The sequence below is a fragment of the Tauraco erythrolophus genome, chromosome 8 (assembly GCF_009769465.1).
Source record: "Tauraco erythrolophus isolate bTauEry1 chromosome 8, bTauEry1.pri, whole genome shotgun sequence".
In the NCBI taxonomy this organism is placed as follows: domain Eukaryota; kingdom Metazoa; phylum Chordata; class Aves; order Musophagiformes; family Musophagidae; genus Tauraco; species Tauraco erythrolophus.
Window position 1 is genome coordinate 27,212,937 of NC_141472.1, and position 21,538 is coordinate 27,234,474.

At 39.3% G+C, this 21,538-nt stretch overlaps 1 protein-coding gene across 4 annotated transcripts in view; it reads left to right on the forward strand.

The window, feature by feature from the left end:
- Window positions 1–199: 199 nt before the first annotated feature.
- The window catches only part of USP37 (ubiquitin specific peptidase 37), a 38,376-nt gene continuing 17,037 nt past the window's right edge, over window positions 200–21,538 (forward strand). For 2 of the 4 annotated variants that reach the window (XM_086615738.1, XM_086615742.1), the window contains exons 1-16: window positions 200–402; window positions 3,946–4,117; window positions 4,653–4,753; window positions 6,217–6,398; window positions 6,752–6,826; window positions 7,407–7,504; window positions 9,016–9,100; window positions 10,042–10,203; window positions 10,662–10,793; window positions 12,784–12,907; window positions 13,178–13,383; window positions 14,986–15,103; window positions 16,325–16,404; window positions 17,730–17,894; window positions 19,346–19,411; window positions 20,615–20,765. In XM_086615738.1, coding sequence (XP_086471864.1) covers window positions 247–402; window positions 3,946–4,117; window positions 4,653–4,753; window positions 6,217–6,398; window positions 6,752–6,826; window positions 7,407–7,504; window positions 9,016–9,100; window positions 10,042–10,203; window positions 10,662–10,793; window positions 12,784–12,907; window positions 13,178–13,383; window positions 14,986–15,103; window positions 16,325–16,404; window positions 17,730–17,894; window positions 19,346–19,411; window positions 20,615–20,765 — 2,073 coding nt within the window. In that variant the 5' untranslated portion in view covers window positions 200–246. The remainder of the gene's footprint in view (window positions 403–3,945; window positions 4,118–4,652; window positions 4,754–6,216; window positions 6,399–6,751; window positions 6,827–7,406; window positions 7,505–9,015; window positions 9,101–10,041; window positions 10,204–10,661; window positions 10,794–12,783; window positions 12,908–13,177; window positions 13,384–14,985; window positions 15,104–16,324; window positions 16,405–17,729; window positions 17,895–19,345; window positions 19,412–20,614; window positions 20,766–21,538) is intronic. The other 2 variants (XM_086615739.1, XM_086615740.1) reach the window with 2 other exon arrangements.

A 21,538-nucleotide genomic window follows, 5' to 3' on the forward strand; every position in this document is an offset into this window, starting at 1 on the left:
CGTGTTGCTGCACAGGCTAGGAGAGATTTTATTAATCTAAGTTTCCTTCTCTTGTGTCCAACTCTCTTTCACTGTGTTTAAAAATACCAGCAAAACAGTTCTACCGAACTTCCACAGAAACTTTAAGCCACGCTTCTGGCTTTCTGTAGAGACTCTCTTGGCCTGCCTAGTTAAAAGTTTCTCCTTTTTAATAGGTTTTAAAGGCGGAGTACGCTTGCTCTCGTTAGCTCTTTTCTGTGAGAAAGCATGGCTCCGCTAAAGGTGCACGGACCTGTCCGGATGCGCAGCATGCAGACTGGGATAACCAAATGGAAAGAAGGGAGCTTTGAAATTGTGGAGAAGGACAACAAAGTGAGTCTAGTGGTTCACTACAATGTTGGAGGGATTCCAAAGACGTTTCAGGTACACCAAATATTAAGGCTTTTGTTTAAGCAGTGCATGGATCGAGCTCTTTTGTGAACAGCTGTCCTCTTCAAGGCTATTAAGTGTCACGCAAACTTCCCTCTGTCACTGTTTCTCATTTCTCGTTTCCTGAACACTAATCCCTTTGTATAACTCTCCTGTAAATTATTCACGTGTATTGTTAAAGGATCTGCCGGGGTTGGCATCGAGATACCGCTGAATGGGAAGAACCAAAAAGCAGAGAAAAATTACCAACGTGTATAGAATTATGGCTCGTGTGTTCAGATTCCTGTTATTGGTACGTTTGCAGAACCTAGAGGTGAAGAGCCTGAGCACTTCGTGCTGTTTTCCTGGCTGAAGAATAACAGTGTTAACACACTTGTACCGTTTCTGCTTGTTTATACGAGACTCTTCTGAACAGCAATTGTTACAGTTTCAGGCTTTAAAAATGCCAGGCAATGTGTTTTTTTCACTGGGAGACTGAGGCGGACCACTGTTAAGGATTCTCTTGCAATATTCAGCCTAAATTATCTCTTTTTTTCATTCTACATTTACAGCTCAATTGAAAGAATGTGAAGGAGTGTTTTTCTGTAAGAAATTTCTATATGATTTAAAAACATGTAGAGGATATAAGAGTAGTTGGAAAAAAAAAATCTGATCTTATTTAGCAACTTTGTAACAGCCTAAACTCTGATCTAAATGTTGGCTTCTGCTTTTTCATGCCACAGTGGGTTTTCGCAGTAGTGTCACCAGACCTTTTTCTGAGCCATTTATTTCTCTGTGTGGACTCAGTGAAAAAAAAGTTCACTTTATTTTTGAAAGATCAGGTTTTACTACCTTACTGTGCTGAAAGGTCTCAGCAAAGAACCTGGCAGCCTGTGTCGCCTCGGAATCGAGGCATGGGAAGAATCATTAGTTGTGGATGGTTCCTACCTCTGCTACTGCAGACTTGAGAAGCATCATCTGCCTTCTCGCGCGTGATGCTGTGACTGCATGTTTGATTTAATCCGTTGTTGGACTGTGCTGCTTCTGAGAAGAGTGGTCTCTTCTTCCCCTTATACCTTCTCTGGGTGCTTGTTCTCATGAATTCCTTTCTGCCTGGACAAGTGTTAATGTGGCGTGATGGTGACTCAAAATGTGTTCCATGAGGAGGATGAGCCTGTAGAACAGCTAACCATGGCCTAAAGGGGCAGGTTTTGCTCCCAGCTTCTCACTTCTGCTGGCTCTAGCACTCGTCAGATCTCTCCATGAGCTCTGTAGAGAGTTTTCACATGAATTAACTAGTGGAAAAGACCGAGTGCAAGATCTGGTGGAGAGGATGATATGGGACCATGCAGCTAGGAACTTGGCAAAGGAGGAGTAGGAAATGAGCAAACGCATCTATAGACCAATTGTTTTTGTTTGGCCAGTGGTGATTTTTTGGTGGGATCAGCTTTCTGGTCCTGTTTGTCTCGAAGCAGCAGAGAGAGCATCACGGGAGTGTTGGTGGGAGCGAGCAGCAGGCAGGGAGAGCCGCCTGCCCCTCACGCGGCAGGCTGGTGCCCAGCGTGGTTTGAGTGAGCCGGCCCCGGTCTGTCGCAGCGCTCTTGCGTGCAGCTTCAGGCGAGTGAATACCTGGTAATTCTGCTTCAGAAGCAGCATTCTCTTTTTTGATAAGTTACTCTTGAAGAACTATGAGTGATTTTCCCACCTTGTTTTACTTTTCTGTACCAGAACGTTTGGGTGGATCCAGGGATTTATTTCTTTCTACAGTGACTGGTGTGTCATCAAATTTCTTATGTCAGATGATATGTTTTATTGATGTTTCAAAGCTTTGACTAAGTTGTCCTAGATGCTAGATATGTACTGATAGAAATATTTTATTTACCCCCCACCTCCCGCGACTTTGTAACACTAACTGGGTCTTAACAGGTGCATCAACAATGTGAATGGAGCCCTCATTTAGCATTTTGAGTCAAAATAGGTTCTTTCGCACTGGGATGGTGAAGTAACTGTAATCCCATTACCCTGGCCTCAGTGTTTTAATAGAGGATGAAGAATTTGGAACTCCCTTTTCAATTCTTAGGTCTTTGAAGGCTTTTTTAGCTACTGTTTAAAAAAAGAACAAACACACCACCACCTCCCTTCCCCCCCCCCAAAAAAAAAAGAAAAAACAACAAGAAAATACAAGGATTGAGCACAAAGTATTTCAGAAGTGTAATTTTCCCAGCAAAATAAACCCTTAGTTTTTGACTGAGATAGTTTTCCAGCCTCTCTTATAAACTGCTGTTGTTGTGTCTAGATTTGTCTTCCAAGAAGCTAGAGGTATTCATGGAAAAAAGTAAATCTCACCGATGGGTGTGGAGTACCAAAATTTTGCTATCTCAGTCTTTTACATACCTGAACAAATTTAAATAAAAATCAGGAATACGTTTTATTTTTAAACTTGTGTGTAATTTGAAGGAGACAAGACAGGTTCTAGAGCAATGTATCGCAAAACTTTGGTGTTAGAGTGTAATTAGTGTTCGTGTCTATTAATTAATCATCGTTGTTTAGATCAGTAGTGCGGCAGTATGCAGGTCAGGCCAAATTAGAAGACTCCAGACTGATGGGCAGTGTTTAACTCCCTCTTGTGTAGTGCCTAATGATTTTGGCTCTGGTTTCCAATCTTGCACGGAGTATAGCAATGTACTGGCATGGAAGTCATTGTGTAGCTAGTGCCTCGCCTTAGGCAAAGCTAAGTAAGCAGCAGAAAAGTGAAGAATTAAGCAAAAAAGGATGAGGGAATTGGAAACGAGAGTATGCTTAGGTACGTATTGTCAAACTTCCATGCAGTCTGCAGATGCGAGATATTCTTTTGCTTCCTCTGCTTTAGGACTTACTCTGCATGGAGAGTAGAGCCTTTACTGAACAACCTGTTCTTAAAGGTGACCTATCATGAAGTAGCAATTAAGTAATGGTATAATGAAGTATCAGTGGCATTATTAGAGAGCATAAATTCTTACTAAAATTATTCTTGTGCTTGACCATAACTCTGAAAGTTTTGACACCACTTAGTTATTATAATGTTGCATATGGACTAAGTGTGTTTCTTGCCGACTTACCCTCTCAGCAGATTTTTTTAAGCTATGTCAAATCTCTCTTCTCTGAGAGCGAATTATAAAGTGAGTAGTAGAAGTTTGTACTTAGCATTTAAAACGTTCCGCATTTTAAATTGTATTCCAAACTTGATGTGGAAGTTTCAGCTATATGGGACTGTATGAAACTCTTTACTCCTTTACCTCCAAAAATGTCACACTCAATAGCAAAGCAAGTTTCAGAAAGCTTATCCGGGAATACAGGGACTGTTGAGCTACAATGATACTGCCCTTTCAGTTCTGTTCAGCTTCCAAGGTCACCAATTGCATTAATCCTGTGAGGCTTAGTGTTTGCTCGAAATGGAGCAAGAAGTATTTCGGTGCGAGTGCCTCTTACCCTCTCTGTTTGAAGTGTTTTGTTTGAATTTGTAAGTATTTTGGCCTTTTAAAAATGGATTTATGTTTATAGTCACTTTCTTGTTTTCAGCTAAGCCATAACATTAAAACTGTGACCTTACGACCAAACGGTAGAAAACTGTGCTGCCTGATGCTGACACTAAAGGATACCAGCTTCCTGACAATTGATAAGGTGCCGTTTAAAGACGCAAATGAAATGCGGATGTATCTGGATGCAGTCCATCAAGACAGGGTTCATACTGGTAAGTGCAATTGTTGAAATCATGTTAATAACAGTTTGGAGAGGGGTCGGTGCTCTATTTTCTTTTCATCTTTAGCCATTTTGTCTTCCTTGCGTTACTGACTTTCTTTGCATTTCCGTAAATGCTTCTTTCTGGCTTTGAACCCCAGTTTTTGACATACACTTTTCTCATAACGTACCTTTGTCATGCTGAACAATAAGCTGAACATTAGACATGTAGGATTTGCTTATGTTGTATGTTGATATTTGAAAAACTCTTGTATGTTTATCACACATGCATAGTCTCTTTTTATTTTTCCTCTTATTTTATTCTTTTTAAGGATAGGAGCTCTACCGCCAACTGAGTAAGTGACCAATATAAGGGATATCCATAAGCATATGCTTATGTCTGTGCACTAAGAATATTGTATTGTCTGTTGACAAGAAATCTAGTGTGTCCCTTCCAAAATCAACTCTGGCTAAATAACATCTTACAAATAAGAATGCCAATCAGTTAAATGACAATCAAATCAAATGTTGTATACTTTTCCTGTCAGCTGGGAAACCCTCTCAGGGATCGGGCAGCTTTGGAGGTGTGCTGGGCAGCAGGACCACACAGAAGGAAGCTAATAGGCAATTCTCTTACTTGGAGAACCAGGTTTGTTTAATTATTCAAAGTTTTCCTCTCCTCTAATTTTATTTCATGCATTTCCTGCTCTCGTTCACTTATTGTATGTTGTAGCAGCACTGTAAATACTTATTGTGCATCCAAAGGTTTTGTAATCTAGAGGGCTTGGAATAGATGTGTACAGGGTGGTTGGCAGCAGTGCGTCTTGTTCATGAGGAGCCATATATTCTGTATGAATAAGAAAGGTCAGTGTTTGGCTGTGGAAGACAGAATATGTCTTGATGCACTGGAACAGGTTGCCCAGAGAAGTTGTGGGTGCCCCATCCCTGGAAGTGTTCAAGGCCAGGTCGGATGAGGCTTTGGGCAACCTGGTGTAGTGCAGGGTTTCCCTGCCCGTGGCAGGGGGCTTGGAACTAGATGATCTTTGAGGTCCCTTCCAACCCTAACCATTCTATGATTCTATGTTCTTCACGCCGAGCTATCAGGCAGAGAAGCAGCAGGAAAAAAAAGCAAGCATGTGATTAAGATTTGTTTCTCACATAGTTCTGACTATCTCTGTTTATACCAAACACCTGATATAGCAGCTGAACATGTTACCGTCAGCGCACATCTCAACGAGTTTAGGAGGCTTCAGCCAAATGTATGTATTGAAAAGCTGCTGATCCAGTTTTGTATCAGAATAAAGTCACTGAATTTGTGACATTCTGCTCAGATTTTTGTGTACGTTTTTCAGACTTTTCCCCAGAAGTGGTTTTCCTTCAAAATATTTTTGTTCTTCCTTTTCTCCCTACATGACACAGATTTCATGGTGTGTCTACCAGCTTTAATTTACGTTGTTATCTCTGTGAATATACTTGTATGTATTACTGCCCTAAGGGAAAATATTTTTGATGTTGTCCCAAAACAAATTTTACTTGTTACTTAAAGGCAACCTTGCAGTAAAAACTCATAAGGCTGGATATACAGTGGTAAGATTAGGCATGTTTAGTTTTCAGGTGTAAAATCGACCAACCTTCTTTAGTCAACCAACTATTAGCTCTTTCCATTGGATTACGTGTGGCACTTGCTTGGCCCAAGGCTGTTGGGGCACTATTCTAATTGTGTGGGTTTTAATTCAGCTTTTTTTTTTTTTTTAAATACCACCCAGGATTGATATGGGAATAGTTAGGAATCATGCCCTGGGTTTTTTAGTGTCAAAGCATGTAAAGGAGATTCTGAAAACTGAAGTTCGACTGACTTAGCATTGGAAAACAAGAAGGGAAATTGATTATTGCCGTTTCATATTTGTGACTTGCATTGATACAGTCAAAATTTTACCTGTGTCTGATTAATGTTAAACTCTCTTAATCTGTCTACAAGTGGCATTTTTTCTGCCTTTGGATGCTACACTGTAGCAGATAAAGCAGTGTTGTAAATGCTAGACTGGATTAAAGACTGTCATGTTTTTCACTGTTTTGGTTGTTTCCCTGGCCCACTCCCCTTGGATTTTGCAGACTCCTCCCAAAAGAGTCACCGTGGAAAGTAGGGACGAAAATCCGATTCGAAAGGTGCTGGGTACTCCAGCAAGAGCATCTGTTAAGAATTCCACTGGAACTGGAACGCCCAGCAACAGGGTGAACATTTCAGCATCTCCTGCATCATCAGTCCCTCACAGAACGGGCTTGTTGGAGAATCGGTAGGAGTGTTATCCTCTTACTATGAGATTGTTAAAATTTAGCTCTTTATAGAAATGCGGATGGAACTCGGTACACGTAGAAAAAGAAGGGAATATTTCTTCCTCTGGTTTTCCTGTTACTTTTAACAGGATGTTAATAGGTGCTTTTCTAGCCTCTGGCTGGTAGTGACACTAGAGCTTTATGAACAACTTAAGAGTTGGGCATACCAGATTCTTCTCTGTATGATACAAACATGGAAGTTGTGGAAGAAAGGTGCAAAATGCACAGAAAGGATTGAGGAGTTCTGTTGAGTTGGAAGATGATAATTTACTAGCCTTTCTGAAAGAGTGACTGCTTCAAATTTTTCTATCAGTGAAAAGAGGAAAAGAGCACAACCTCCCGGTTCAGAAATGAGTGAAGATTATCCCAAAGAGAATGATTCTTCAACGTAAGTAACGTTGTTTCTAATTTCTGATTTAAACTCTCCGTTCACTTGTAAAGGTAAATTTTTCTGAAAAGAATGCTTGGGTGTTTCCTGTCTCAGCAACATGTTACAGGCCAGCCACTGGTCAACTTCGGAACGCACGGAGTGCTCGAAGTGGGGTTTGCATTCAGGATTAATGAGGGAAATACAACCTGCTCTAGCAGTTAGTTGATTTGCAGGGACTGGCACATGCAATTTCTGTGTCATCTTTTTTTTTTTAGTCGGAGTAGTCGTGTGTGTGCTATACATGTCTAGCAATAGGTGACTTCTTTGTCGAACTTGCTGTGACCCTTTTCAAGACAAAATTTGTAAAGGGAAATTGTCATTTGGAAAATAAGCTCTGTGTGTTGAAATTGCGTTTAATCGTGAGGAAGAAGGCTTGGTTTAAATTAATTGGTTAAACTTATCTGCAAGCAAAGTTTAGCTGTTCCATAGTCAAGTATTAAAGGTGATAGGAGACAAATGCTTTAAAACAAGTTGCAAATACCAAGCAGGAGTATCCTGTATCTTTTATAACTGCACTGTCTTCCACTCTTATCTCTAGGAATAACAAAGCCTTGAGTGATCCAGCATGGAAGTACTTGAACAGTAGCAGAGAGAAACAGTTGAATCTGAAACAGACAGAGGAAAATAGGACATCAGGTAAAAAATGAAAGTGAAGCCAAATCATACCTGGCTTTGACCAGTACAATTTTACCCTTTTGATATTAGTTTAGAAAGTTGCTGCAGAGCTGGTTTTCCTAGTCTGCTTTCCCTGTGCCACTAACTTTCTTGCTTCCTACAGAGGCATATATGAGATGCAAACAACTTGCCTTCCTTTTCAAAGCCTGTCCTGCCGTAGTGTGACCATGACCTTGATACTTGGGTGCAGATGCCAGCCCATGTGCCGACTTGTTTGAAAATTCAACAAGCAGCTTCAAACTTTGCTCCAAGCTGCCTTTCCCCTTGGGAGGGGATTTCTGTAAACACCTAAGGGTTTCCTTTTTACTCTCTGTCTTGTTTATTTTTAAGGCTCTCCTTTGCTGTTAATGCCCACATGAATTGTATGCTGGTTTTTGTGCTGAAAACGCGTACTGTTTGCTTTTACTTCCCCAGAACTTAGAGCGGGAGCTCTTTGGGGCCAAGACTTTTCTTCTGTTTGTACCAAAGTTCTGTTGCGTACTGATGTGTGACAAGGTTTTATTGACAATATAGAAATATTGACAATATGTACATAAGCTAGTAAGCAGCACCATTCTATAGTTTTACTTCTAAATACAGGCCTCTTTCCCCATAAAGGGGGATACATCCAAGATTTTGGTTTTGTGGGAAATACTGCTGAATGCATTCTTTTTTTAGTGCAGCTCTGATGGCACAAACATGTTGCTGGAGGAGCCAGCAAGGTGAATGTTTATCTCTGAATGAAAATCTGTTTTGCTCTTTAGAGTCAAACTTAGAATCTATGAGTGTGTGCCTGAAAGTTCAGGTAACCATATTGCGAACTTCCTTCATTATCTGCATTTTTGGAAGTCGCATGGCTCAAACCACTGCAAGCTGGGACAGAAGCAAATGTTTATTCATTATCCAAGCTAAGTTACGCTGCGACTCAATGTAATAGGTGTTCTTTTGACTACTGAGAGCGTTTTTTTTGTGTGACACTATCTGAGGCATTAGAGTCTCAGCATCTGACACAATGATATCAGAACAATGAAACAATCGTGTTTTGCCCCAAGCATATAGTAATTTACTGTGGAATTTAGAGTGGGAGGAGAAGCTGTTTTTACTTCGGCATATTTAGCTTGAATTTTGAGAGCACTTCATTGGAAATCGTTAGTTTTGTTATGTGTATCTTGTATATTTGAACAAGAAGTGGTTATTTATTATCTTTCAGATAGTTACAACCATTCAATGACTTTTTAATGTTTCATATTGCAGTTTGGATTTCATGGAGATTATGATATTAAATTCAATTAAAACTCCAGCTTGTCTTTACTTACATATGATTAATATCTGCATTAGTACTTCTAAGTATGTGTGTTAGTATTTTCCTAACCAATTCTGGAAAACAGTATTTGAAGATTTTTAAAACTTTTGACTGAATACTTTTAAACAAGTTGTATAAATAGCTGAGTTATCTGGAACAAAGTGACCTGCCTCTCTTTCTGTTTTTCAAGGTATTTTACCACTGCAGTCATCATCCTTTTATGGTAGTAGATCTTCATCAAAAGAGTACTCCACTGGCAGTTCCACCCTGGACAGGTAGGACTGATTCACTAGCATGAACTGTAAATGACAGTTCATTCCCAGGAATTAGGATCTTCAGTTTCCTGTTTGTTTATCCTATGTGGTATATAGCTTATATGCATAAAGTGTATGTTTATATTTTTTTTTTTCCTCAAGAGTACAGTCTAGGTATTCAGTGTGACTACAGTTGCTCTAGTTACTTCTACAAACTCCAGTTACTGCTTGCAATAGATAGACTTTCTAAAATCACTCAAGTCTATAATAGTCATTGTGAATGATGGATCCAGATGATATCTAAACTCCAGGTGGTTCAAATTCTGTATAAACTCTGGAACTTTAGACTGAATCCTTGCTTCATTTTTCCCAAGTAGATAAATGGTGTGAAACTCTATATTTTAATAACAGTATTTTAGTAATACTGAATCCTGCTGAGGTTGAGATTCTTCTGTGTTAGACGCTGTGTGATCAAACTGTTGGTCTCTGCCCTAGACAGATGAGGTACAAGATCAGCAAAGAAAAGAGGCATTGTCCACACTTTACATATGAGGGACGGAGGTCCAGAGTGATTAGGTTACAAGAACAGGAGGCTGAAAATGAAGACTCTAGTGCAGATGTGAATTTTAAGCATGTCTGAGGAGTTGTGATCTCATGCTACACGATCGTGCTTCCTTGCATCGTGCAGCATGGGGAATTGTTAAATATTTTGAAAACAAAAGGCTTGGTTACACTGCGTGCACACCTGTGGATATGAGGAAGTTTAACCAGACAAAGTATTTAAGTGCTCTGGAAAGAAGTTCTCTCTCACACACCTCTTTTGCATTATGATACATGCCAGTTATATTATGTGACTTTACCAGTCCTTGTCTTCTATAGCGATATAGTTCCAGTGTCATGGACTATAGCTGTTTAAGGAAGAGCATTAGAAATCTTACACTTCTTATCTTTTATGCTTTTAGGTCTACTGTATCCAGCCAGACCCCTTCAGCCAAAAGAAGCCTGGGATTTCTTTCTCAGCCTGCCCCTCTTTCTGTTAAAAAAATGAGATCTAATCAAGATTATACAGGGTGGAACAAACCCCGAGTGCCCCTTTCCACCCATCCTCAACAACAATTGCAAGGGTAAATTTAATTTTCTTTATCTAGTATCCACATTTTGATCATCAGAACATAAACATTCTTGTTATAATTATTTAATGAAAAAAAAAATCCTAAAATTCATGAACACTGAGAGAGAGAGCACTTTTCCTAGTTTGGAAAAATATATATTCTTAAATTCACTTCCTGAGAATTTTAGAGATATAACAATTTCAGATAATTCATGTTCTTTTCATAGACTTTCATGATTTGTCTCTCTCTCGTGTATATACGCACATTTTTTTTTAAATTTTGAGTATAGAAATTCATGAGTGCTTTCCTGATAAATGCTGCCTCCCCTGAGTTTTCAGTTTAGTCTGAAGGGCAGGAGGACAGCTCCAACAAGAAACTCTGTGGGGGGTGGCTCCGGTGACAGTAGTGTCATGTTTAACACTGGCGTGTGTATACATTGATATACATACCATGTTCAATCTTCTTTTCAGGTTTTCAAACTTGGGAAACACCTGCTATATGAATGCCATTTTACAGTCCTTGTTTTCAATTCAGTCTTTTGCTAATGATTTGCTCAAGCAGGGTATCCCATGGAAAAAAATTCCACTCAACGCACTAATCAGGTAAAATTCACTTTCTGGGAAGGATATTTTCTTTCATTACTGAGAAACTAGGTTTTTTAATACTGAAACACCTTTGTAAAGGGTGATTTGCATGTGTAGATAATACAATAAATCCTAGAGCTCTCTGTATTTTGGAGTTTTACTTTAGAAATAGGAAGTAGACTCTTAAAAATTGCAATGTGGAGTTACAGGCAGTCTTTGATATTTTCCACTGTATTTGTAGTGGCTTGAAGAGTGAAATGCTTCAGAAGAAAATTCAAGAAACTACATAATAAATAGATGCAGAATAACTTCTGTTTAAACATTACCAGCCACAGTTTAAGCTGGTCACTGACTATACCTGATATGTGAGGGCTTATGCCTTTTTGGAAAATATCCATTATCTGGTAGCTGTGGATAGTGTTCCAGTTCTACACTCTCAGTTTAGTCAAACTTCATGTCAAGAAACTCCAAAGGTTTCTGTAACATGTAAAACTCTTTTCGCTTTGAAATGTTGAATTTGTGTGTCTTTCAGATTCCATGATATGTCTGTCAAAGACAAACTGGCATTTGCTCTACGTACTGTGCCTTCTACCATTTGGGATTTTTATTATATATGCTCTTGTGTACCTTGTTTCTTTTCTGTCACTAAACAAGATTCAGGATATCAGAATCATTTCTACTTCTAGTTCATAGTCTTTTATATTTTTGGGGGGTAATTTCTATTTTTGCTGTGTCTTCTTGAACTCTTCCTACATGACTTGGGATCCGAGGTTTTTCCACGTGCTTTTTGGAATGTTCTTTTCCTAATTTTGTAAAAAGACCTCTGAAGCTTGTGCCCTGTATACCTAGTGGCAAACTGTGTGGGTAGAGCTTGTGCTTCTGATGGAGGACAGTATGTGATACTGTGCTTAAGTAGAAGTCAGAACTGACACTCAGTAGCATCTACTTTGTCTTCTATTGGTTTGATCTTTCACTTGATCTCACATGATGCATGTTTTTCTGGTTTAAATGCAATTGCCTATCAACTGCTTTGTCGTGGAAAAAGGTGTGTATCCTAACATGCTTCACTGAGCAGTTGTAGAGGGTTAAGGGAGCTCACACCGTTACTGTAGCTCAGCAGAAAGGCAGACACTTGTTGAGCTGCAGTAATCTGATCAGATTCTTTTGGTAATTGAGTATTAGTTGTTGATTTGGTGGGAGTGAATTGCACAGATCTTTTCTGTCTTTTTATTTTACGTGTCATGGAACATGACATCTTCCCATACGTCTACTATGACGTAAACTGTTGTGCTTGGAATATATGGGGAGTGTATCTCCTGTGAAATTGCAAAGCAGTTTAAAAAAAAAAAAAACTGAATCGCAATAATTGAGAGGCAGGTAAAGTAAATTCCAACAGTTGTTTTGTTGTGTTTTTTTTTTTTTTTAAACAAAGTTACCAGTAACGCTGTATGTAGCTTGAATCAAGGAACTTCTCATGCCTCTTTGTTACAGCATTTTTTTTCTCTGTTACAATGTTTTACTGCCAAAAGAAGTAAGGATTGAAATTGAGTGGAGGTGGAAATCAGTAAATAGATAAATAAATAGAAACTAGTTTGACCATATAAGTTGAATGTAATGATTTATGTGTTGCTTATTTTGGTACCATGTGATTTCACATCTCCTCTATCAGTACAAATGTTTTCAAAAAGCATCATTTGGGTTTTTTTCCTCAGTGTAAAAGATATAGCGGAAAGAAGTTTATAGAACTTTATAAGACTCTTCTCTTTACCTTAGAAGATTGTGGAATTTTTGTGTTCACTTGTTCCAATGATGGTCTCAAATGAGATTTCAAAATACTTGAAATGGAAAAGGTTAATTATAAATGAGATATTTTCATACAAAACCCATAAACCACTTATCACAGGACAAAAGCTTTTAGAGACTCTTTAAATGAGGTATCGTGAGTCTTTTTTTGTTTCTCTAAAGTCCTGGAAAGCCAATCAATGTTTCATTACATTGACTTCTGCAGACGTTTTGCCCATCTGCTTGCTAAAAAGGATGTCTGCAGCCCTGAGGTTAAGAAAGAGCTGCTCAAGAAGGTGAAAAGTGCCATTTCAGCTACTGCAGAGAGATTTTCTGGGTACATGCAGAATGTAAGTACCATATTGTCTAGAAACAATCACATGTATTTTGTTCAGTGTTTGGACTGCACTGAACTCCTGTTAAGCTTCAACTCTATTTGACAGTGACTTAAGCTTTTGATTGAATGGCAACAATTGCCTGCTGCTTGTTAGAGCAGAACTGTTTTAGTATTGCTGAATGCAGTGGACTAAAACATAATTTCCCCAATCTGTGTGTGTTTGAGAGAAAGACACTGAATGAAGTTGTACAAAATCACTCTGATGAGTTTACCCCATTTCTAGGATGCACATGAGTTCTTGAGCCAGTGTCTGGATCAGCTGAAGGAAGACATGGAAAAGTTAAACAAGACTTGGAAGAGTGAGACAGTCCCTAATGAGGATAACTCAACTGGAAGGGCTTCTGATGACCTCTCAGCCACCAAAGTTTATACATGTCCAGTTATCAGTAACTTAGAGTTTGAGGTTCAGCATTCTATCATTTGCAAAACGTAAGTGTGCTTGAGAGCGTTTCTCATACTTACCTTGAAAGGCTGGGAAGTGTTTCCATCTTATGTGACTTCATCTGCAGGCTATGACTGGAACTAAGAACCATTTTTTTTCCAGAGCTACATATTTAGAAAATACTTCATGGTTTAGAAACGCTGTAAACCTCACACCATGCTCTCTGCTGCAACAGGCCTTCTTTAAACAGTCTCATACCATTTAGTTCTTCGTTACATAGAGTGGAAAGCTTCTGTGGTTTGCTTTTTGTGTACTCACCTGGAGTATTGCATCCAGTTCTGGAGCCCCCAACATAAGAAGGACATGGACCAGTTGGATAGGGTCCAGAGGTGGGCCACGAAGATGATAAGAGGGCTGGAGCACCTTTTCTATGAGGACAGGCTGAAAGAGTTGGGGCTCTTCAGCCTGGAGAAGAGGAGGCTCCGGGGTGACCTTATAGCGGTCTTCCAGTACCTCAAGGGGGCCTACAAGAAAGATGGGGAGAGGCTGTTCAGGAGGGTCTGTTGTGATAGGACAAGGGGTAATGGTTTTAAAATAGAGGGAGGTAGATTCAGGTTGGATATTAGGAAAAAATTTTTTACCATGAGAGTTGTAGAACACTGGAACAGGTTGCCCAGAGAGGTGGTGGATGCTCCATCCCTGAAGACGTTCAAGGCCAGGTTGGACGAGGCCCTGAGCAACCTGATCTAGTTAGAGATATCCCTGTTCCTTGCAGGGGGGTTGGACTAGATGACCTTTGAAGGTCCCTTCCAGCCCTAACCATTCTATGATTCTACTAGTTGTGTGAAAATAGGGAGAAAAGGGGATTTCAGCCAAGTAACGTTTCCTTTAAAAAAAAAAAAAGGAAGCCATGTTTTTTCATTTATTCTTTCTAAGGGCTTCCAAGGAATGGCATTTTCTTCTGTTTCTCTATGTTATTGCAGAAAAAGATGCAAACCAGTATGTCTGGCCATTCATTTTGTGTGACCTGTGCAGCACATTCCCATACGGGATGCTTGTATTCCACAGTTTTCATGAACACAGACATTTGGGAGTATTACTTTCTATATACTGCATTAGTTCCCTAAAATAATTAAAAGTAAATTGCATGCAGGTAATAATTATTGAAGACAAATGACTGTAGGGTTTGCTTTTTAAAAAAAAAAAAAAAAAAAAACATAAGAAAACTGTGATTCCTTTTTAGATGGATTCTACTATTTTGTTTCTAAAAACAGTTTGAAAGTATTTCTAGGCTTTCATTTCTTCTGGGCTGGGCTGACTTCTTCTCTCAAGAACGCTGAATGAAGAAAACGTGTCCAGCTACGTAGCAGTCACTTTGATTTCCTGTGTGACTGATCACTTGCCTCTCCAAAGCAGTCTGTGGTTTTTCGTTCTCACCCTTACTCAAATGTTTCTTTCAACTTCTAAAGCACCAAAGTGAAATCTCGAAATTCAACTTTGTCATAAGCATCAAACAGTTTCATTCTGATGAGTAAAAATAGATTGAGGCATATAGTTACTGGGAAGTTAGTTTAGCCTAAAAAAATGTAAGTTGCCATTGATTTCAAGTATGTTTTTCATCAGACTTACATAAGTGTGTTTCTTTTTAGGTGTGGTGAAACAGTCACCAAACGAGAACAGTTTAATGACCTCTCCATTGACCTTCCTCGAAGAAAGAAGTTGCTTCCTTCTCGATCAATCCAAGATTCGCTTGACCTCTTTTTTCGGGTATATAGTTTTGGGGTTTTTTTTATTCATTGTGGAGTATGTGTAGGTTATACACTGTATGGAAATTTTGATTGTGTAGCTGATTATTATTTTCTATGACAGTGATTGCTGGCATGTGAAATAATTAAATTTGCACTTTGAGTTTTGGAAATTAACCGTATACAGGAGGTTTTATTGTAAAATGCTATGCAGAAATTGACTGAAAATACTGCTGTGAAATAGGTAAACTTCCCAATTTTGTGGTGGAAGAGTTGAGGCATAAACAAATACAAATGAGAGGCAGTCAGATTGAGATAATAACTCAGAAGTTGCTGCTGCTTCTTCTGGGCTGGGATGCTTCAACAGCCTATGCACTGGTCTGAATTGCCATGGAGGAAAAAGGTCGTGCAGATACAGTAACTGAAAAGTAGTTGTAATATGCGCACACTCATCTTGTAAGCAGAACTTCAAGATGAGGTTTCTGAAAGCTAAAAACGAACCTTACCTCTGTGAATGTATTGTATTTTCTTGTATCTTGAGAGACCTGTGTTTTTTTTTTCTCCTAATCCCATTTACAGATAGTGTTTTCAACAGATAGAATAGTTGACATGCTTTTTCTTCTAAAAGCTGGTGGAAGTCTTATGATTAAAAAAAACTTAAAATTATAGTGTTGTCGTTTGGCCTCACTTAAAGAAAAGGGCTGTAGAAATGTTTGATGGCTAAGTCATGTAATTTCAGCACAGTGATGCTTCCTCTTTTGCCGTCTGTTCAAAACTCTATTCTGGTGCAGCACATCCTTGACAAGTTTAGATGAGGATAGCTTTTCAGGAGCAAAGTTGAGGTTTTGAACAAGACAGAGAAAACTTCATGGTAAATTATCTTCCACCAAAGGTTATTTGGAAAAAAAAAAACCTGTGATGCGAGAGAAAACTGTAAGCCTGGCAAGATTGTCCCCTCTCTTTGGAAGTTAATTTGTCTGAACTGTGGATAATTCACTGGTCTGCAATAGACTTGCATTAAAAATTCCACCTGTATTGCTAGGTACGTTACCTAATTGTAAGCTCTACCACCTGTCCTTTTACCAGATGCCTTCTTGTTAGGTCATGTTGAAGGTGATTATAATTTTAAGTGTAACTGCTGTTTTGAAGAGCTTCTGTGACAGCCAAAAGCAATATGCTTTCTGTTGAGATCTGTTCGATGTGTCTCTTGTTCCACTAGTTATTTTCCTGTTCTCTTAAACAGGCAGAGGAGATCGAGTATTCCTGTGAGAAGTGCAATGGAAAGTCTGCCGTTGTCACACACAAGTTCAACAGGCTTCCCAGGTAAATGTTGACATCTGCTCCTCTCTTTCTGGGAAGCACACGTTACAAAAGTGCAAGCAAAAGTCTCTTGAAGAGTAAAGCTGGCGAAATGGGTAGGACAAGCATGTACAGTGGTCAGCATGTGAGAAAGATGCACGTGCAGACAGTAGTCTTCATGCTGTTTTTCAGTTTCCCTCTAAAGAAACTCTTGGTCACCTTCTGCAACGTTTTCTTTTTCCTTCCTATCACTACACAGAGGGCTGAGTTTCTTCCTTTTCTTGGGGTTTCAGGGGCATGAGGGAAGCGGAAACAGTAAATACATTCTGAAACTTTAATATTTTGTGCTCAAGTGCCTTGATGGGCAGGACTGAGTTGGAGGCATTAGTGCCAGAAGGCATATAGAGGTTTTTACTTTGATCAGTTAATTCCTCCCATGCTGATACCTGTTTTCTCTCAGTAAGCATGGCACTTTGAGGAAGACAGCAGACACTTTGAGGGTTAATGGCATGCTCAATATTTTCTGACCTCTTAATTGGGTTTAGTTCATTATTTAGAGTGGAAGTGCTTGGAGGTAGGGATCATTTTCACAGGGAATGTAAAGCTAAAAGAATCTGTTGTCTGACTATCTTACCTCTGTCTTTGTCCCAGGTATACTCATGCTGAAGCCAGTAACTTGCTGGTTTGTTTGCGTTTTGCTTAAATAGCATATTTATGCTAACATTGCTAAACCCTTGTCAAAAGTTTTTGAGTATTAGCACAACGTAAGTGATGATATGGCTTAGTGATGTAAAGAGACAGTACAGAAGTGCAGCATAAGGGAGAAGATTCTGTGTAAGGTCTTTTCAGGCTCTTTGTACTGTTGTGATCAAAAGCTCTTTCAAAGAGAAAGTGTCATGACAGGTAAACCAAGTGCACATCTTGCCCTGGGCACAGTTCCTCCTCCATTTTGGGCAGTGATGTGATCCTGCCATCACAGTCTTGAATATCTGGGAGTAATATGCTGGCATGCTGGCCTATAATGAGAATATTTCGATTGTTTCCTACCTCTCACTGTGTAGTGGAAGTAATGAGTTTGGTAAGAGCTGCTTGCTTCTGCGTGACTGAAGAGCAAGCCTCTTGAGTCGTCAGAGTCTGCACTCTGCACCTTACGTGAAGCTGAGTGATGGACAGTAATTACCTGTCTCTTGCCAGATAAGAGGCAGACAGTGTATCCCCACCACCCCAAAGTAAAAACCTGGTTTAGAGTGTCAGGTCAATGTATTTTGTAAACAGGGCTGCTTGGATTTCAAATAGGTTTTCTCTGACTTCGGTTTTGAGATTAACATTTGTCCCCTCATCTCTCTCAGGGTCCTGATTCTTCATCTGAAACGATACAGCTTCAATGTAGCATTGTCTCTCAATCATAAAGTTGGGCAGCAGGTGGTTATTCCAAGATATTTAACCCTGCTTTCACACTGTACGGAAAGCACTCGGCTGCCACTGACGCTGGGATGGAACGTCCATTCTGCAATGTAAGTGTACAACTTGTGATTGATCCATGCCATGTTAAGCAAATATGCCTGGAGGTAGGCAGTTGTCAGACCTGCTCCAGAAGATGTCTGCGTAATGAAACATGGGCACTGCTAGTTTGTAACGATGCCATCGTGAGATCGTGCAGGGAAAGGAAGCATAACAGAAGCAGTAGGAAGAGTTGATTGGACTTTAGGGAATATTTAGTAAAACAAAATTATTCAATTCCTCACTGTCCTTCAAAATAGCTTTCTATCCTTTTTAAGAGAACTTTTGTTACTAATTTCTAAAATTTATGCCTCTCGGTCCAAAATAGTCTAGATCACCTTTCCCTTCACAGCACACTTAACTCTGCTTAGGAGACCTAACATCCTACCTTTTTCTGCTAATTTCTGCTTCCACTTCCTGTGCTGTCATTCATTTTTCAGTCTGTCTTGTGCCACTGTCGTATCTGAGCACTTTACATGCTGAAAATACTCTCTTCTTTTCTCTATGCCAGTTATTTCCATGTAGCTGCTTGTCCTGAGACACAGAGATTAAATGTGCCAGTTATCATATAGAAAGTCTGTGGCAGAATAAGGAACAAGAAGCCCTCGGGTCTCTTGTACCTGCCTAATGACATAACCACAGTAGCCACAGTGAATTAGGACACAGCTGGTGTATATGTTCAGCAGTGTGACATATGTTCTTGTGCTGAAGGTTTAGTGGCGTTTGAGATTGACGTGGATGTTTTCCAAGAGTTTGCTTTAACAATAGAAATCTTTACCTCTTAAACACAACAAACAACCTAACCTAACCAGAACAGAAATACTCGAAAATAAGTTTGAAGTAGCTTTCCAATGGCTCTTTTTGAGTCGTTTAAGCCATTCTGATTGATCAGAGAGTGGAAGGATGACTAGGCTCCAGAGAAGCAGCACTGGTTCGAGGGGGAAGATTAGAAAAGATTTCAATATTGGCAGCTGCCTGGTGGATAGATGTGTAGTGATAGTGATGGATTTCAAGGAGCCTATGAAAGGACTAAATGGAACAGGAAGTTTTTCAAGAAGAATCTAGGTAAGGGAGGGGAAACGGAGATGTGGGACGTGCCAGAAAACCGGCTGATCCAGACAGCAGCAGGAGACTGTAGTTTGGGAGGAGAAATTCAAGTGTTGGTGGGAATAAAAAATAAAGGAATGAGTTGTCTTGACATGAGAGCCCGAAGCCTTTAATTTGTGAGCTTGTCCCTAAGGGTGCATCACTAAGAAGTGAATCAAGTTTAAAGGATTATGTAGGGTTTTGAACAACTGTTGTATATTTATAGCATGATGGAGTTATTACTCTAAATCTAAGCAATTAGCAAGTACATAATGGTACTCTACTTGTTTCTTTGGTCATGGATTTGCATGCACAGCAGACAAGGAAACATTTTTTAAAGATTGTAACTGCTGCAATAAATATTTTGCTTTTTTAATAGTTCCCGTCCGTTGAAAGCCTCCCAAATGGTGAATTCCTGTACTATAAGCACTTCCACACCTTGTAGGTGAGTTATAGCTCTGAAATGCCTATGGCCTGAGGTTTCATGGGATAATTTTTAAAGCATTTTAAAAATTTCTAGTTCTTTAATCTTTCCACTTTTTCTATTTGTTTTCTTTTCTTTCTTATATTTTTTCTATTTTTTCAATTGTAGTAAATTATTTCAGCTACTGTCTTTTTTCATATCTGATTTTTATTGGTGTTGCATGCTAACTGAAGTTAATACCAGTGGTACGATTTGCCTAGTTGACATGGTCACCTTAGCATTTCTTTTGAGAACCTTCGGGGACTTGTAAGTAAGCAAAGGTTATTATTTTTTTTTCAGACAGAAGGTTGAGCACCAGAACAAGAACTGGATTTAGTTTGTACAGATGATTTGTTAGTGCCAGCTGTCTTAAACTAGCTTGCATTTGAAGTTGCAAGTCACATATATAAGAAGCAAAATGGTTTCTAATTCTGCGATCTGTCTCTTTTCTCTATTCTGGCTCTATGGAACCCCAACGTATGTTTTGGGAACAGGTGGTTAGTTCCTTAAGTTTAGTTGCAAAGATGAGAAGGTGTCATTTTTATAGGCTGTTTTGAAAGGCCAGTTTTTGCTGTAGCAAAAAATGTGGTATCACACTGGATAGTTTTGCATTGTGGAATACTTAAAGACCAGATTTCCTAATTGAGCAGAAATTGTGACTTCCCCAGACTCCTTTGTCTTCCGTTCTAAAACAGGAATAATTTATCTTAATGAAAGAGCAAACAAGAAAACTGAAGAAGTTGTTCAGATTTGCACTTTTTATATCCTGGTAATGATGTGGGAAGTCCTGTGTCCAGCTTAGTAAAATTCAGAAATGCAATGGTTTGTGCCAAGTTCTACATTTTACTGTGGACTTGACTCAAACAGCACTGTCTGGGATTGCTAGGTAATAAAGTGCAGAATCCTTGGCCTTAGAAGCAAGAGCCCACACACTTAGTAACTTTTAAAGTTGTAAGTCGCTATTGCAGGCTTGAACTAGTTATGTCAGATAACCTGGTAAAATACACCTTTTCTTAAAACTCTGCCTGCTATGTTATTAAATTTTCATTGTCAATCATGGCAGCTTGTTCCCCAAATTGTACTGCCCTGCAACATGAAAGTTGGGTGTAACACTTCTTTAACGACTACTTCGAAACAGATTTGTACAATGCTATAAAGTTTTATAGCCATGTTTTTAATTTACAGAAAATACACTTTCAAGTCAAAGAGCTCTGCAGCACCCTGTGTAGATTCTGACAGTGATGATGAGCCGTTGAAACGCTCTGTTGCTCATAGCCAAAGGTTGTGTAACATTCAGAGTAGAGATCAGCCACAACTGCAAGAAGAGCCAGAAAAGGTAAGGGAGAAAAACACAAACTTTCATATACATAGATCCTATATGTGCTCATGTCTGGCCTGTGCTTTTCTTAGCATAGACTGTGAGTAAAATAGATGTAAGATATTTTTTTTTTCTTCTAATTAGCACTGCAGTGCTGGAAGGGAGTGCTTTGCTAATTGACCTCTCTATACACTTGTCTTGGGTTCCTACTGGGAACAGAGGTAATTGCGTTGCAACTGCACTTGAGGTTTTGGGTTATGTATACCAGCTGCTTAGCAGTTTTGTCAGTCCTTTGGGTAACTTTCACAGATAACATTTTCCAAGCTGAAATATAATGGGCTGCCAATAATAAAATTATGCGGTGAAGTCCTTGATTAAATTAGATCCAATACAAGTAGAGCTAGGCAAAATATTCATTTGAGAGAACACTTGCACATCCAATCTGCGTCCCCTTTCAAGTGTGGCTTTTTAAAAACTTTTAGAAACCGAAGCTGTCAGTCTTTGGAGGTGAGCAGGTAGAAGTGTGTAGAGATCAAGCTCATTGATGTAAAGGCGCGGTTAACTTCAAATTGCCTTTGAGCTCTTCACTGTGACTAGTATTAATGTTGCTAAGATGTTTTTTTTGGTCCCTGTCAGTGCAGCCTATTAGCAGGTAGGTGAGTTGTCTGGGGAAGAATGCAAAGACCCAGAAGGAAAAGCAAGAAGCTCAGAGAATTATTTTGCAGTTCTACTTTCTTCTGTTAGTGTTGCAGGCCTGGTGCTTAGGACAAATGTCCTGGATCTCTGCTTCT